At 34.2% G+C, this 13829-nt stretch overlaps 1 protein-coding gene across 8 annotated transcripts in view; it reads right to left on the reverse strand.

The window, feature by feature from the left end:
• Nucleotides 1-1804: 1804 nt before the first annotated feature.
• The window catches only part of AGFG1 (ArfGAP with FG repeats 1), a 74043-nt gene continuing 62018 nt past the window's right edge, over nt 1805-13829 (reverse strand). For 4 of the 8 annotated variants that reach the window (XM_043444791.1, XM_043444788.1, XM_043444787.1 and 1 more), the window contains 6 exons: nt 11926-12005; nt 11616-11708; nt 6337-6384; nt 4285-4443; nt 3328-3419; nt 1805-2497 (listed from right to left, as the gene is read on the reverse strand). In XM_043444791.1, the coding sequence (XP_043300726.1) occupies nt 2438-2497; nt 3328-3419; nt 4285-4443; nt 6337-6384; nt 11616-11708; nt 11926-12005 (532 nt within the window). In that variant the 3' untranslated portion in view covers nt 1805-2437. The remainder of the gene's footprint in view (nt 2498-3327; nt 3420-4284; nt 4444-6336; nt 6385-11615; nt 11709-11925; nt 12006-13829) is intronic. The other 4 variants (XM_043444792.1, XM_043444789.1, XM_043444786.1 and 1 more) reach the window with 2 other exon arrangements.

Below are 13829 nucleotides of genomic sequence, written 5' to 3' on the forward strand. Positions count from 1 at the left end.
ACTGAGTATTTTCTCCTCTTCACTGTTCAACACAGTTCTGATAGTCCATATAAAACCAGAAGCAAAAAAAAAAAAAAAAAAACCAGAAGCAAATCTGAACATGAAAGTCTGAGGATTCAAATCCACATTAAAGTTGGATCACTTCTTACACTAAGCATTTTGATTTTATAGCATTCAAAGTCAACAAGAGTTTCCACTTAATTACAAACCTCAAGGTTTACCCAGAAAAAAATGGTCTTTAAAATTATTTTAATAACAATTGTTTAATTTACTTATTTCTTAGATGGAAAGCCTGGTAGGTTAACTGGGTAATGGCCTTCAATGGTATAGCATAACTTGACACAAGAGTTGACTGAGACCCAATACAATCTGAAACATAGGAATTCAAAGACATCTCTTAAGTATTCCCTTCATGAGGGGGCTGGAAGGTGACTCCAAAAATTTGAAGAGATTTCAAGTATACACTAACACACACCCAGACCTTTGCAGCATTCATTTAATTCTAAGAGAAGAGGCGTACTGCTCAGAAAAGGGGCAGAGACTTCCCAGTCTGATCAAAGTAGTTCAGACAACTATACATTCAGCCAGATATGCACTGGACAGCAGTGCTTCAAGAAGTTTAAAACTCAACACAGATTTTACTATACTATGAAAACAACTCCTGTAGTCACCATTTGAAAAGGTATTCAGCACGAATAATGTTTGAGGAAACTGATGTTCACCTCTTTTAATACCAAAGCTTTAAAAACAATTTTAAGTATTGTAAGAAAACTTTTCAAATACGTATTACATATTTACATATTCAATTTCACCTTTTCTTGATGACACAGAGTCACAGTAATAGGCAATTTTCAGAAGATGGTGTATATAGTGATGCCCTCTAAACTGGGCTGGCTGTCCCTATACTAACTAGTCTTAGACAGTGTATGCTTGCCATACATTCTATCTCCTTCGTTTCAAGCCATAATTTCTGAACTGTTAATATGCCATGGTCTGGGAAATCTAATAAATCAAAATTTCACATAAAAGCATAGCTCTAACATATGGACTTTGTGACTTCTGTGGGCTGCTCAAAGGCATTAAAAAAAAAAAAACTATTACAAGTTTTTCAGTTGTGTTCTGTTTTGATGAGATTGCCAGATTATCACTGGATGAATGAGGCATTATATAAATATTTAATCAAGTTCACTTGAATATTAACATAAAGATATAGCTAAACATTAGTATCACTGCCTTTTTAAACAAAGTATTCTATAACTTTAAGGTAACACTGGGTTCCAGTTTCTTTCCACTAGAAATGAACATAAACAAATGTCCTATTAATATCAGTTTGTCCAAAGAAAAAAAACTGAGATGCAATCATGTCACAGTTAATACATGTCTGCTTCCAATACATTCAAAGACAATATTAAAAAAAAAAAAAATCAATAGTTAAAATAAGCCTTTTTGCAGTCTGAGAATTTAAGATACTTAAAAAAATTTGTAAATACACATACATGCAAATTCTTCATATATACAAATTTTCACAAAATTAAGAAGTTGCAAAGAAATTAGAAGAATTACAGTGAATCTAACAAGCTACATTAAATGCTTTACCACTGACATATTCCTAAACATAGCAGTCATAGTAGTTTTAATAAATTTTCTACATGGCCTTTTTATAAAATTTGCTTTCAGACATAAAAGTTAGTCACTAGAAGTCTTCTGAAACTCTAATTTAAGAATTCAAGATGTTCTCAATTCACTACTGATATTTAAGGCCACTTTGGTAAAGGCATTGCAGCAAGAACACAAAACAATAGCATATTTTCTAGTATTTATTTTTTTTCACCTGCAAACTGTTGCAAAACATGATCAGCTTTATTATGCAGACAGGTATCCCTCTACATTTTTTAAAGAATTTAGGCATGTATAAACAGAAGAGCTCTTCAGAAAGGAAAAATTCAAGAATGACTAAAACCTTCCAATTTTGACTTTATAACTTTCCAGTAGCAATGGTTAAAGTGATTTTAGGTCATTCATTCCCAGATATAAGACAGCACCTTAAAAGTGGCTGATCTATTTCCCCAGTAACATTTCTCACATAACAATGTGTTAAAGTTACAAATACTGATATGCACAAATAGCTAATTTCTAAGAAAAATATGTACAGTACTGCAGCATAATGAATGTGGTATCTGCAATAACTTAATATTAGCCAATTTTTAATATACATGATACCGCTACTTTTTTTTTTTTGCCAATTCACAGGTTAAAAGTTGTTACTGGAGCCCTCTGTTTTGCACATATTACCTGGTGTTTAATACACAATGCAGGCTTTTTAAAGACTTCTCTTGTGTTTAAAGCTAAGATCAGTGAAACAAGACAACAGTGCAAGAGGCGGAGAGATGTAATGTGACCATGTAAAAGTTCGTTCCAGTGAAGTGTCTATATAAGGCTATAAGAAAGGATTGGTTGATGAGCTTCCTGTTGGAAATTGTCCTGTTGGTGCACCAGTCTAAAGGAAAACATAAGACAAAATAAATAAACAGACAAGAGTGTGTGGGAAAATAATAATATTTTTAAATTAACAGTATTTAGATTAAGTATTATTAAGTGAAGTCGCTCAGTCATGTCTGACTCTTTGCAAACCCATGGACAAGAGTATTGGAGTGGGTTGCCATTTCCTTCTCCAATTTAGATTAAGGTTTTATAATTACTGGCAACCATATTTATTCATTCCTATTATTAAGGCAGGAGAAGGAGGCAACAAAGGATGGGATGGTTGCATGGCATCACCGACTCAATGCACAGGAGTTTGAGCAAACTCCCGAGAGACCATGAAGGTCAGGAAGCCTGACACGCTTCATTCTGTGGGGTCATAAAGAGTTGGAACATGACTTAGTGACTGAACAACAATTACTGTTATTAGCAACATTAACACAGCTATAGGTTACCAGGCACTGTGTTTGTGTCTTTTATATCCATTACTTCACATAATTCTGTTAACAGATTCCAAGAAGGGATTGGTCCTAAAAAATACATTTACAACTCAAACCAAATCTGACTCCAAGATTCCTTTTTCATCGTGGTACTAAATCGGCAGCCTCTCATAAAGCAGAATTTTGATAAGAAAGCATACAGGTTTCATGTCTGCAACAGTTTACTGTCAATGTTTTGCTTTCCAGCTGATTAATGTGTTTTCTTAACTCAACAAAGGATTGTGCACAATGGCTGCCTCGATTTGTACAATCTTGCATTTGGGCGGAATCACATCCTGCTTTTCTCACTCTGAAAACAAAAACAACGCAATGACTTACAAAGTGCTTAAAACTGCATCTCACTTACCATAAAAGGATTACTAGACACTCCAGCAGCTGCAACTTGACCAAAAGGGGTTACCACTGGCTTTGTTTGTCCAAATGCTGCAAAACCTGCACCTTGTTTAAAAAAAAAAAAAACAAAACCCCAACAATTATAACCTATACCTTTGAGAGACAATCAAGGAGTTTCAGAAAAATCCCCACCAGAGCAACAATAATTAAAAAAAATCAATGTTAACTTGTTGAGTCTCATGTTCTTCAAAGTTAAGTTAGAAGTTTCAGTGGCATGTCTTAAAGAGCTTACTTCGACTCCCCAGAAGTGGTTAATTCCAGTCTGTCCCAGCTATGTAAATTGCTGACAAAGGATTTAATCAAAAAATGAGTCTGTACTACTTAAGAGGGGCTGTGATCCAGGGATTTCAAACTTCAGCAAATGAATAGCCAAAAAGCAAACAAAAAAATCCACCCAAAACAAAAAAGACAACAACAAAAACAGAAACAAAAACTGAAAACACTCTAGTGAATCTCCCTGAAAACAAGTAACAAACTCGAACTACAATACAGTTACCTTTAGTCTATGTCATCACCACCACCACCAACAAACAACAAAATATATACAATAAATGGAAAAAAATTAAACAGTTCTCCAATGCAAAGCAAACACTCTAGGTCTATAAAGTTTCCTTTTAAAAGCAAGAAGCATACTATAACACAGAACATACAAGAAAGATACTGGACATCCTGAGAAAGAAGAGGTACTCTTTAGCCTCAGATTACTCCCAAATCTGTAATCTGGTCGCAAAAACTTACTAAATCACTCAATTTTCTGTGGCCTAACTCACCAAAGGTGTGAATATCTGTGTAATAAACACTCAGTAGATAACACTAGAGCATTCTTTAGATAAATCTTTTTGTCCAAACATTCAAGTTATGATAAATAAAGGACACCTGAACTTGGCACCAGCCAAATGTTAGCTCTTACCATTGGGCTGTTGAGAAAAAGCTGTCTGTTGAGGAAAAGCTGCTTGGGCTGGGAAGGCTGGCTGCTGGAAGCTGCCGCTAAAGCTGGTGGGAAGACTATAGGGAGCGGGAGTCCCGAAGCCAGCAGGCATGCTCATGGATGCGGTGCCAAAGGTTGCCGCTGGTGGGAGAAGGAAAGGCTGATCACTCACAAACGAAAAGGGAGGTTGGCTATCCTCATACTCAGCAATGTAAAATAGACATCATTTACCTTAAAAATAGAAAGATGTAGTTTAAATCCCAAAACTCCAACAAACTTAATAGCAAGTTTTAGTGCCATATTTTAATGTAAGCTGTAAAGCTATCATTTGAAATCATAAGCAAACCTCTCCAAGTAATTATATAAATTTGAGTCTAAATAGCAGTCTACTTTTAAAGTCCATCATCATGCAATTCACATTTATACTTGTATATACATTTTTAAGTTTTGCTTTGTTATACACAGTAAAATAGTCAAACATTTAATAATATCTAGTGAACTGTCTGCTATAATGTAGTATACGTATTCCTGGAAAAACCTCTGCAAAATAGTCCACTTAAAAAAATAAAACTTACAGGAGAAACAGGGTCTGCAGCAGGCCACTCAAAACCTATGCAGCTTTGTAACCATAGTCAAAAAATGGATGGGGGATAATCCTAATAAAAACATTAACATAATTAAACTATATGGACTCCCATTCTTTCTTTGAAAAGTATAAATAAACGAAGATTTCTTTGCATAAGGGGTGTAAGGAAGATAATATTAGGACCAATGGGTTATAGAAACTGGGACAAAGTACACAAAAACTGAACAGAAAGTGAAATAGGCATTCTTAAAAGAGGCAAAGAATGTAGGGATTAATGACACTGTACCCAATAACTACCATGGCCTGCCATATCTAGTCACCAAAACGTCATGGAATGAAGCATTCATTCACAGGTTGGGGAAATCTGTGTGTGAACTACAGTTATATATATATATATGTATATATATATACATACATACATACACACACACACACACACACACACACACACACACATGGTATGCTGCCATCACCCCCCACTTACAAATGACTTATAAATTCACATTATTATTACATTACTCATATAAAAACACACATAGTAGCAGAACGATATATTACTTTTTGCTAATGATTCAAAACAGAACCTTTCAACTATATGTTCTAGGAAAGAAGAGCCAACAATGTTGCTTTTACTACAGAACACTAGCAATTACACAGTTAAAGCATTTTCAGCATTGTTATCAAACAACATAATTCATTGCATTTTCTGATTCTAAGAAAAAAAATTACCAACTTGAATGCTGACTTAAGGCACTGAAATTAATGCTACACATGCTATATAGAATTATCTTTTATTAAAAAATTAAAAATCTGTTATGGATGTTGCTCAAAGTAATTCTCATAATCCTGATATTTGTAACAGTGCAATTCTCCTCAGTGAACCTAATTAGATCGTAAAATTTTAAGCATTACTTTTTATTATTCATAAGAAAAAGGAAACTAAGCCACTGGGAAGCAAGTGAATTAAAGAATAATAAGCACACTGCAAGGGAAACAGAAGGGTTTCAGAGCAGACAACAATACACTGACATAACTTTGACAGATCACTTTTCAAGAAAGCAGTATAAAGCAAAAGTTGGCTACAGTTAAGCAAAGCCAAACTCCATGGAATAATGTGGTAAAATGGTTTGGTACATAGAAAAGGTGTGTCACTCAAAGTACTATGAATTCAAACTTAAGAAAAATAATCAAAAAAGCTATTAACATTCTAATGTGACCATGGAGGTAAGCAATATGCTTTTCAATATTAAAACATAAATTACCACAGAAGATTTTCATGTAACTTTAAAATATAAGTTATTCCCAATGCCACACATCCATGCCCACTCCATTTTAAAACATGGAAAAAACTTAACTTCACATGCAGGGATCCAGAACACTAGCAGAAGCTTCCACAAGCAGGTAGACAAATTGCCACACAAACCTAGGTATTAGCTGTGGCCACCTACCAAAATGAGCGTGAGGAAACACTTGAGAATGCATTGCTCCAGAAAGGCCTTATGGAAAGCCATAAAGAGACCAGTGTCAATTAAATTATGAGTAACTATTGTCAAAATAAAAGTAAATTTGTTTCATTAAAAAATTCAAAAATTAGAATACACTTACAAAGGAGATAGCATAAGAATACATAATAAAAACGCACCCACAGAGTCCTTACCTCAACTATATTCATGATACTAGTATTTACACTATTTGAAACAAAGAGATTAGAATAATACCAGAAAAACAAATATCAAACAAAGAAACATTTACGAAATCCAGCTTTTAAATAAACACTAACATTTTTTTTTCACGTGAAGATGCAACAATATACATAAAATGATTTTCTAGGCCTTACCAGTTACACCCAAAAATGCTATTCATAGAATCATCTAAAATGATCTAGCATTTACCTTTTAGCATTTAAAAGTCAAATCTCAGAGAAAGCACCTGAATAATGTTTGTTTTATTTTCAACTCCATACCTTAACTAGAAACTAGTAAAGATAACTCAAGTGAACAAATTACTCAGGGAATATTAGTCAGTGGACTCCATTAAAAAGGTGAGCAGCACTTCAGTTTAAAATATGACGGCTAAAAAGAGAGAGAAAAGAGAAATTCATCCCGTGCAGATCTTAACCTGCATGACTGAGGTCAGACAGGTTATATGTAAAGAAAAGTACCCAACAGAAATCAAATTTAGGTTAAGTACTAGAACCACTGTTTAAACTATCCAGAGTGGCACTGTTTCTAAAAATACATGTCCATGCATTTTAAAGAAGCATACTTAACTAACTAAATTTGGGGGAACAACAACAACTGAGATATGAAAGTCGTTTTGAGTCTTGGTTCTGTTGTTTTCTAACTACAGGACACCACAACTTCTTTAAGCCTGTTTCCTCATTTGCAAACAAGGGATGGAGAGGCAGGTACAGTAGTACCTAATTTACAAAGCTGCTGTGATTAAAAGTACTACAGAGTAAATATTCAATGAATCTGTTATTATTTCTTGCTAACTTAAAAGATGCTGTTTATAGGTTGTTATAAATTCAACAAAAGGTTGACTGAGGTGGAAGGGTTCTATGATAAACAAGCTCGGTCACTTTATGTTTATATCCATTCTTAGAGCATGTTATAAGCTCTGAGAAATCGTGCATTAATAATACTGGTTCAATTTTGTGTTACTAACTCAGCACTTCCCATATGCTTTTGGGCACAGAACCCCTTCCCATGAAGCACTGTGATAATATCACCTCAGGAGACATGTTCTACATAATACACTTTGGTAAACCTGACTTTTAGTCAACACTGATTGTTAACTGGTATTAATTGCAATACTCAATCTGTAACAATGATGCCTAGTCCTGGGCTGCTATCAAAATATTTTAGACTTGTTTTTAATAAGCTTTTTGATATATAATTCATATATCATATAATTTGTCAACTTAAAGGGTAAAATTCAGTGTTTTGTCCTTTTTTAAAAACACATTCACCAGGTGTACAACCATCATCACAATTTAATTTTAGAACATTTTCACACAGCCCCCCGCCTCACTAAAAGAAATTCCACACCTATCAGCTCTCCATTTTGCCCCATCTCCTTTCTGTCTCTATAGGTTTGTCCATTCTGGACAGGTTATAAATAGAATCACACATTATATGACATTTTGTGACCAGCATCCTTTATTTTCCCTGCTGTTTTCTAGGTTCATTCACGCTGTACAATATATCAGTACATCAAAAAAAACTCCACTGTACAGCTATACACATTTGCTTTATCCATTCATCAGTGGATGGGCACCTGGGATGTTTCCGTGTTCAGTTGTGTCCGACTCTTTTGAGACTCCAAGAACTGGAGCCTGCTAGGCTTCTCTGTCCATGGGATTTCCCAGACAAGAATATTGGAGTGGGTTGCCATTTCCAATTCCAGGGGATCTTCCTGAACCAGGGATCAAATCCTCGTCTCCTGCACCGCAGGTGGATTATCACTAAGCTACCTCAGCTGAGCCAAGACTGTTTCCACCTTTGACTACTAGGAATAACGCTGCTGTAAATATTTGTATACAAGTTCTTGTATGGATATATATTTCATTTACTTTCCTGTAAGTGAAATGAGTGGAACCAGTGGAAATAGTGCTGATTTAGAAACTCTCTGGGGCTAATACTAGTCATTGGTTAATCAGGCAAATCCACCTAATTGGTCTCCACCTAAGTAATAAAATGACGATGCTTGGCTGGATGCTACCATGATTCTTTTGGTTCTACATTTCTACAAGTTTATTTCTTTGTGGGGGGGGCGGGGGGGGGGCGCGGGACTTTAAAAATCATTCATTTATCCAGTAAATGAATATCAGAAAATAAAGGGTACTCATTCAGGGGCAAAGGAGAGATTTAAGAGTTTTAAGAGAAATGTCCTAATAATTGAAAACTATAAAATTATATTAACTTTATGAATTAAAGGGTTCAAGGACTCTAGAAAAACAGAATGCTAAATATTATAGAATCCTAAAAAAAAAAAAAGTCTTAGGCCACATTGGCCCATCTTTTGAAGGTTTCTATGTAACGTGGTAAAAGGTGGCCCAAAAGCTATTAAACGCAGGAAAAAAATTATTATTAAAATGTGCATTTTAAGAATGAAATGTATCAGCAAATCTTTCTAAATAGTTTGCAGAGAAATATTATTCAATACCTCTTTAAAAAGCTACCTCAAATGGAATTTAACAATGCTAATATATTTGAGAACAACAACAAAACCTATTTCCTAAAGAATACTAAGTTTGATGATATAAAACACTGGAAGTACTTAAGCATAGTGTTGTTTATATTTCAGCTTCAATAAAAACATATTACATAGGTAACATTTACTTTGACTTAGTCAATTCAATAAGATGATCAATGTGATAAATCAAAATGGTTTACAACAGAAAAGATATTTTACCTTGAAATAAAACTTTGTGGACATAATAGATTCACCTTTCAATAAATTTTGCCTAGACTAATATTAAAACTACTTCATATTATTTTGTAAAGTAATCAGCCTCCAACTAATAAAAATAAATGGGAAAAAAAACTACTTCATATTATCTGAACAAGCTTTTTGAGATATAATTTTTACACTTTACTTTGTACACTTTACATTATTTCATGTCTTATATAGAACCTTAACTTAAAGGACTTTTGTACTCTAAATAACGGCAGGGGTGCTCTTAATAACAGAACCAGTCTGGAGGTACAATCACAAAAGAAAAATAACAGGAATGATTTACTGAATATATGGGCTTCCCAAGTAGCACTAGTGGTAAAGACCCTGCCTGCCAATCCAAGAGATGTAAGAAACACGGCTTCAATTCCTGGGTTGGGAAGATCCCTTGGAAGAGGCCATGACAACTATAATATTCTTCCCTGGAGAATTCCATTGACAGAGGAGCCTGGCAGGCTACAGTCCATAGGGTCAAAAAGAGTCAGACACAACTGAGCGACTAAACACACACAGACAGACAGAGACACACACACACACACACACACACACACACACCCCAACAAGCGACTAAACACACACACACACACCCCCCAGCGATATACAATAATGCAAAGACAATGCAAAGTGATCTGCATCATCTAATTCTCACAATATCCCTGACAGAAGTTCACATTCTACAGAAAAAGACAATAAAGTTCAGAGGAGTTAGATCAACATGACCTTGGTCAAGGTATAAAATGTTTCCATCCTTCAGTTGTCAAATGGGGTTATAAAAATAGCTATAGACATCTCAACAGTTATTATTATTACTGCAAATAATGTATTTTCCTATCACTTTTCCTCCATTCATTAAAAAAATAATATACAGAAAGCATTTTTAGGATTACCTAGTAAGTAAATACTAAACCAGGATTTGAACACAAATCTGGCTGTATCCAAAACATACGCACTTAACTTCCCTGAGCCTCAGTCATCTCAGCTGTCAAAGAGTGATTAAAACATTTGATGAAGAGTTAAGAGGACTAAATGAGACAATGTACAAAACCCCATGTCATGAGACATTTTAAAAATTCATTTAAAAAGTCAAAATAATATGCTCTGAAACAGAAATACCATATACATCATCAGTAATGAATAGTATATTTTTTCCAAAACACAACAGCAATCTGAAATAATCACTGATTATGTTTAAGCATACTGTATTTATATGTACTTGAATGAAAATAAATCATTAAATTATGTGCAAAATTCAAATACTTATACAACATGTATTCCATGAGATAGCAACAGATTATGAATGAAGACATTATATGAAAATGGAAGTTATGGTTCAAACTTCCAATATTACAGTTCTCAACCTTGCCAATGACAAAAAGATGTGCTAGTTAATTCTTAATGGTGCAAATTTATTGTGATGTTATAAGCACCTTACTCTCTCAAAATATCACATCAACATATGCTATAAGTCAAGTTTAAGGCTTTAGTTCTAAAGTTATCTAAACCTAAAACCCGACAAATTCAGCTTAATGGGCACTGGGTCATACTACATGCACCTGCTAACACTCCAAGGTACTGACAAATAACTCTGGTGTTCAGGGTAATAAGACAAAAATCAAAGAGGCAAAATATAAGAAATATGTAGCTAGCTTACAATATGAATCAAAAAGAAAAAATAGGGGGAGGGGTAAAGAGGATTTTTTAAAAAAGTATAAAAAGAAAATATTCAAATTATTATATCCCAAATTAAACCAGTTTCAACAACCCCCCAAAAATGTTAATAACCCTAAAAGAGATATGCACTGGAAAAAGACCTCATTATCAACATCTCATGTATCAGTAATAAAATCCATCCAGTCCTTGCAATCCCAAGCAAAAGGAAAAAACTGACACATTTTTTCATGAGTTATAATCAATAATTGTGAAATCTGATCAACAAATTAAGTCAGAATTATAATGTTCAAGTACTATCTCTGTCATGAACCAGCAATGTGGAGTTAAGGCTTTAACTCTCATTTCTATGCTTGATTCCACACCTTAAAAGTGAAAGCTTTCAGTGGTGGGTGCTAGGTAACTTCCATGGTCCATTTTCAACTATTAGGTTCTAGGATTCTATAAACTTTCAGCTAGCGTATGTTCTCATGGACGAAACTAATCCACTTCACAGTCACTTCAGTAAGAAAGGAACCTTATTTTCTCATGTTCTTCACATAGTGTCTTTGCAGTATATACCTTTCCCAAAGTTTACTGTTCTGTAATTTACATTTCTTACCTGTCGCTCCTCTGGCATTGGTCTGAAATGGATTTGTAGAAGATGCCACAGAAGGACCAGCAGCAGCAACAAATGGATTTGTGGAAGGTGTAGCTTTAAAAAATTATAAGATACACTATAAAATCCTAATGCATTTGTATTCAATTATTTAAAGTATTTGTTCATATATTTATGAAGACAGAAAATTAGAGCTTTCTGATAATAAACTGGTGCTTTGATCGTCTTCTGGTATCCCTAAGAAAATGCAATACTATATATATATGTATGTTTGGACTCCATTTAAAAACTAATATATACCAGAAACACATACCTCCAAATGGAGCAGGCACACTTGAAGATGCAGGCTGTGTCTGTGCAGAAGCACCCACTGGCACTGTTCCAAAAACATTACTGAAAACAAGTATTGAAAGAATTCATATTTTGAGAGGGGAAAAAAGCAAAGGTAATCTAACAACAGGGTTGCCATAAAATATGGAAACAAATAATATTGAACATATCATGTATCACATCAGCTCTCAAACTTTTAAGTTTTAGAATTCATTTACATTCTTAAAAAATGAGAACCCTGAACTTTCAAGATGCTACATCTACCAATAGATAGTACATCAACTAAATCAGAAATTTAATCTGAAAATAACAATAAAGCCATTCATATCTGATACTTTCACAAATCTCTTTAATGGTTGGCTTAACAGATGATCAATCTGTTGTAATACGTTATTTAGCTTGGTGCATATGACGAAAAAACTGGCCTCACGTGGCATCACAGTTGAACAAAACAGGAGAATTTTAACACCTTTTCCAGATAACTATGTATATCTTGCTTGATATCACTGCAACAACAACAGTTACAGTTTCCTAAAGGTTAGCCGCAATATGGTCCAACTCTCATATCTGTACAAGAGGAGCAGGGAAGGACAGAGGATGAGATGGTTGGATAGCATCATCAATTCAATGGACATGAGTTTGAGCAAACTCCTGGAGATGGTGAAGGACAGGGAAGCCTGGCGTGCTGCAGTTCATGTGGTTTCCAAGTTGGACACAACTTTGTGACTCAACAACAGCTGTGGTATGGAATCTGAAACCTTATCAATGAACTTTGATGCACTCTCTTAAAGTAACATCTAGTAGTCTATCTTACACTTTAAATGAATCTTTTATTACTTTTGTATCATTTGGAAAATACTTGATGCCAATCTTCAAAATGTCAACATATTTCCTTATGCAAAATAAAAAAACAACCATTAATATCACCATCCATCTCATCAGAAAAGCAATAGGAAGCTTAATTTTAAGCTCATGATGGCTAATAAATTTTCCAAAATTCTACTTAGTTGCTTGAGAGTGTGTATTTTAGCCATTATTTTCCCTAAAGTGACAGACTTAAAATTTCATTTTTGAGAAAATATCTAACAAATATCCAAATCTGAATAGCCATAGTTTGTGTAGCAATCATACTTTCAACAAAAAATGGTGTTCCATAAAACAAGTTCATTCCACAACTCAAAAAACCACACAAGTTGATTTTCCTCAAGATAGCTTTATACTTCAGTATATGGCAGAACTACCTGATGCATACCATACTTCAATACACAGAAAATTAAGACATATTTAAGGGTCTAGACTTAATAAAATTAAATTCCTTTACACTGCTTCATCAAGCATATTCATAATAAAAACTGAATCAAAAATATTCCTAAATAAAACTGAATGTGTGGTAGCAAGGAATGCCTCTTAGATGACTGCCTGTACGGCCTGACACTCAATGCGAAGTCACCACCAAGTCTTACCTATTAAGAGTTTCTATACCATCAATACAAATGTCAACTAATGAAAACACAAACGACCACTCAGAATTACTATGAATTTAGTTTTAACCTGACAGACCTTTCAAATGGGTCTCAGGTACTTCAAATATTCCATGATTTATACTCTGGGGACCACTTATGATTATAATGTAATACCAATAAACCATTTCATTACATACACCTGTCTGTGTTTCCAGACTTTATGACCACCTTGCTATAGTTCACTATTTTATATGTCTAATGTAGACAATATTAGTAAAGCAAAAATACAGAAATACTTTGAATATTATTATTCTTTGGATTCAATTTTTCCCATCTGCCATACAGAAAATTTGTTACTGGAGAATGAGCCCAACTAACTAGTGTTGCAATCCTATCATTTCTTTCTGGAAAAGGTGCCAAAAGG

The sequence above is a fragment of the Cervus canadensis genome, chromosome 24 (genome assembly GCF_019320065.1).
Source record: "Cervus canadensis isolate Bull #8, Minnesota chromosome 24, ASM1932006v1, whole genome shotgun sequence".
In the NCBI taxonomy this organism is placed as follows: domain Eukaryota; kingdom Metazoa; phylum Chordata; class Mammalia; order Artiodactyla; family Cervidae; genus Cervus; species Cervus canadensis.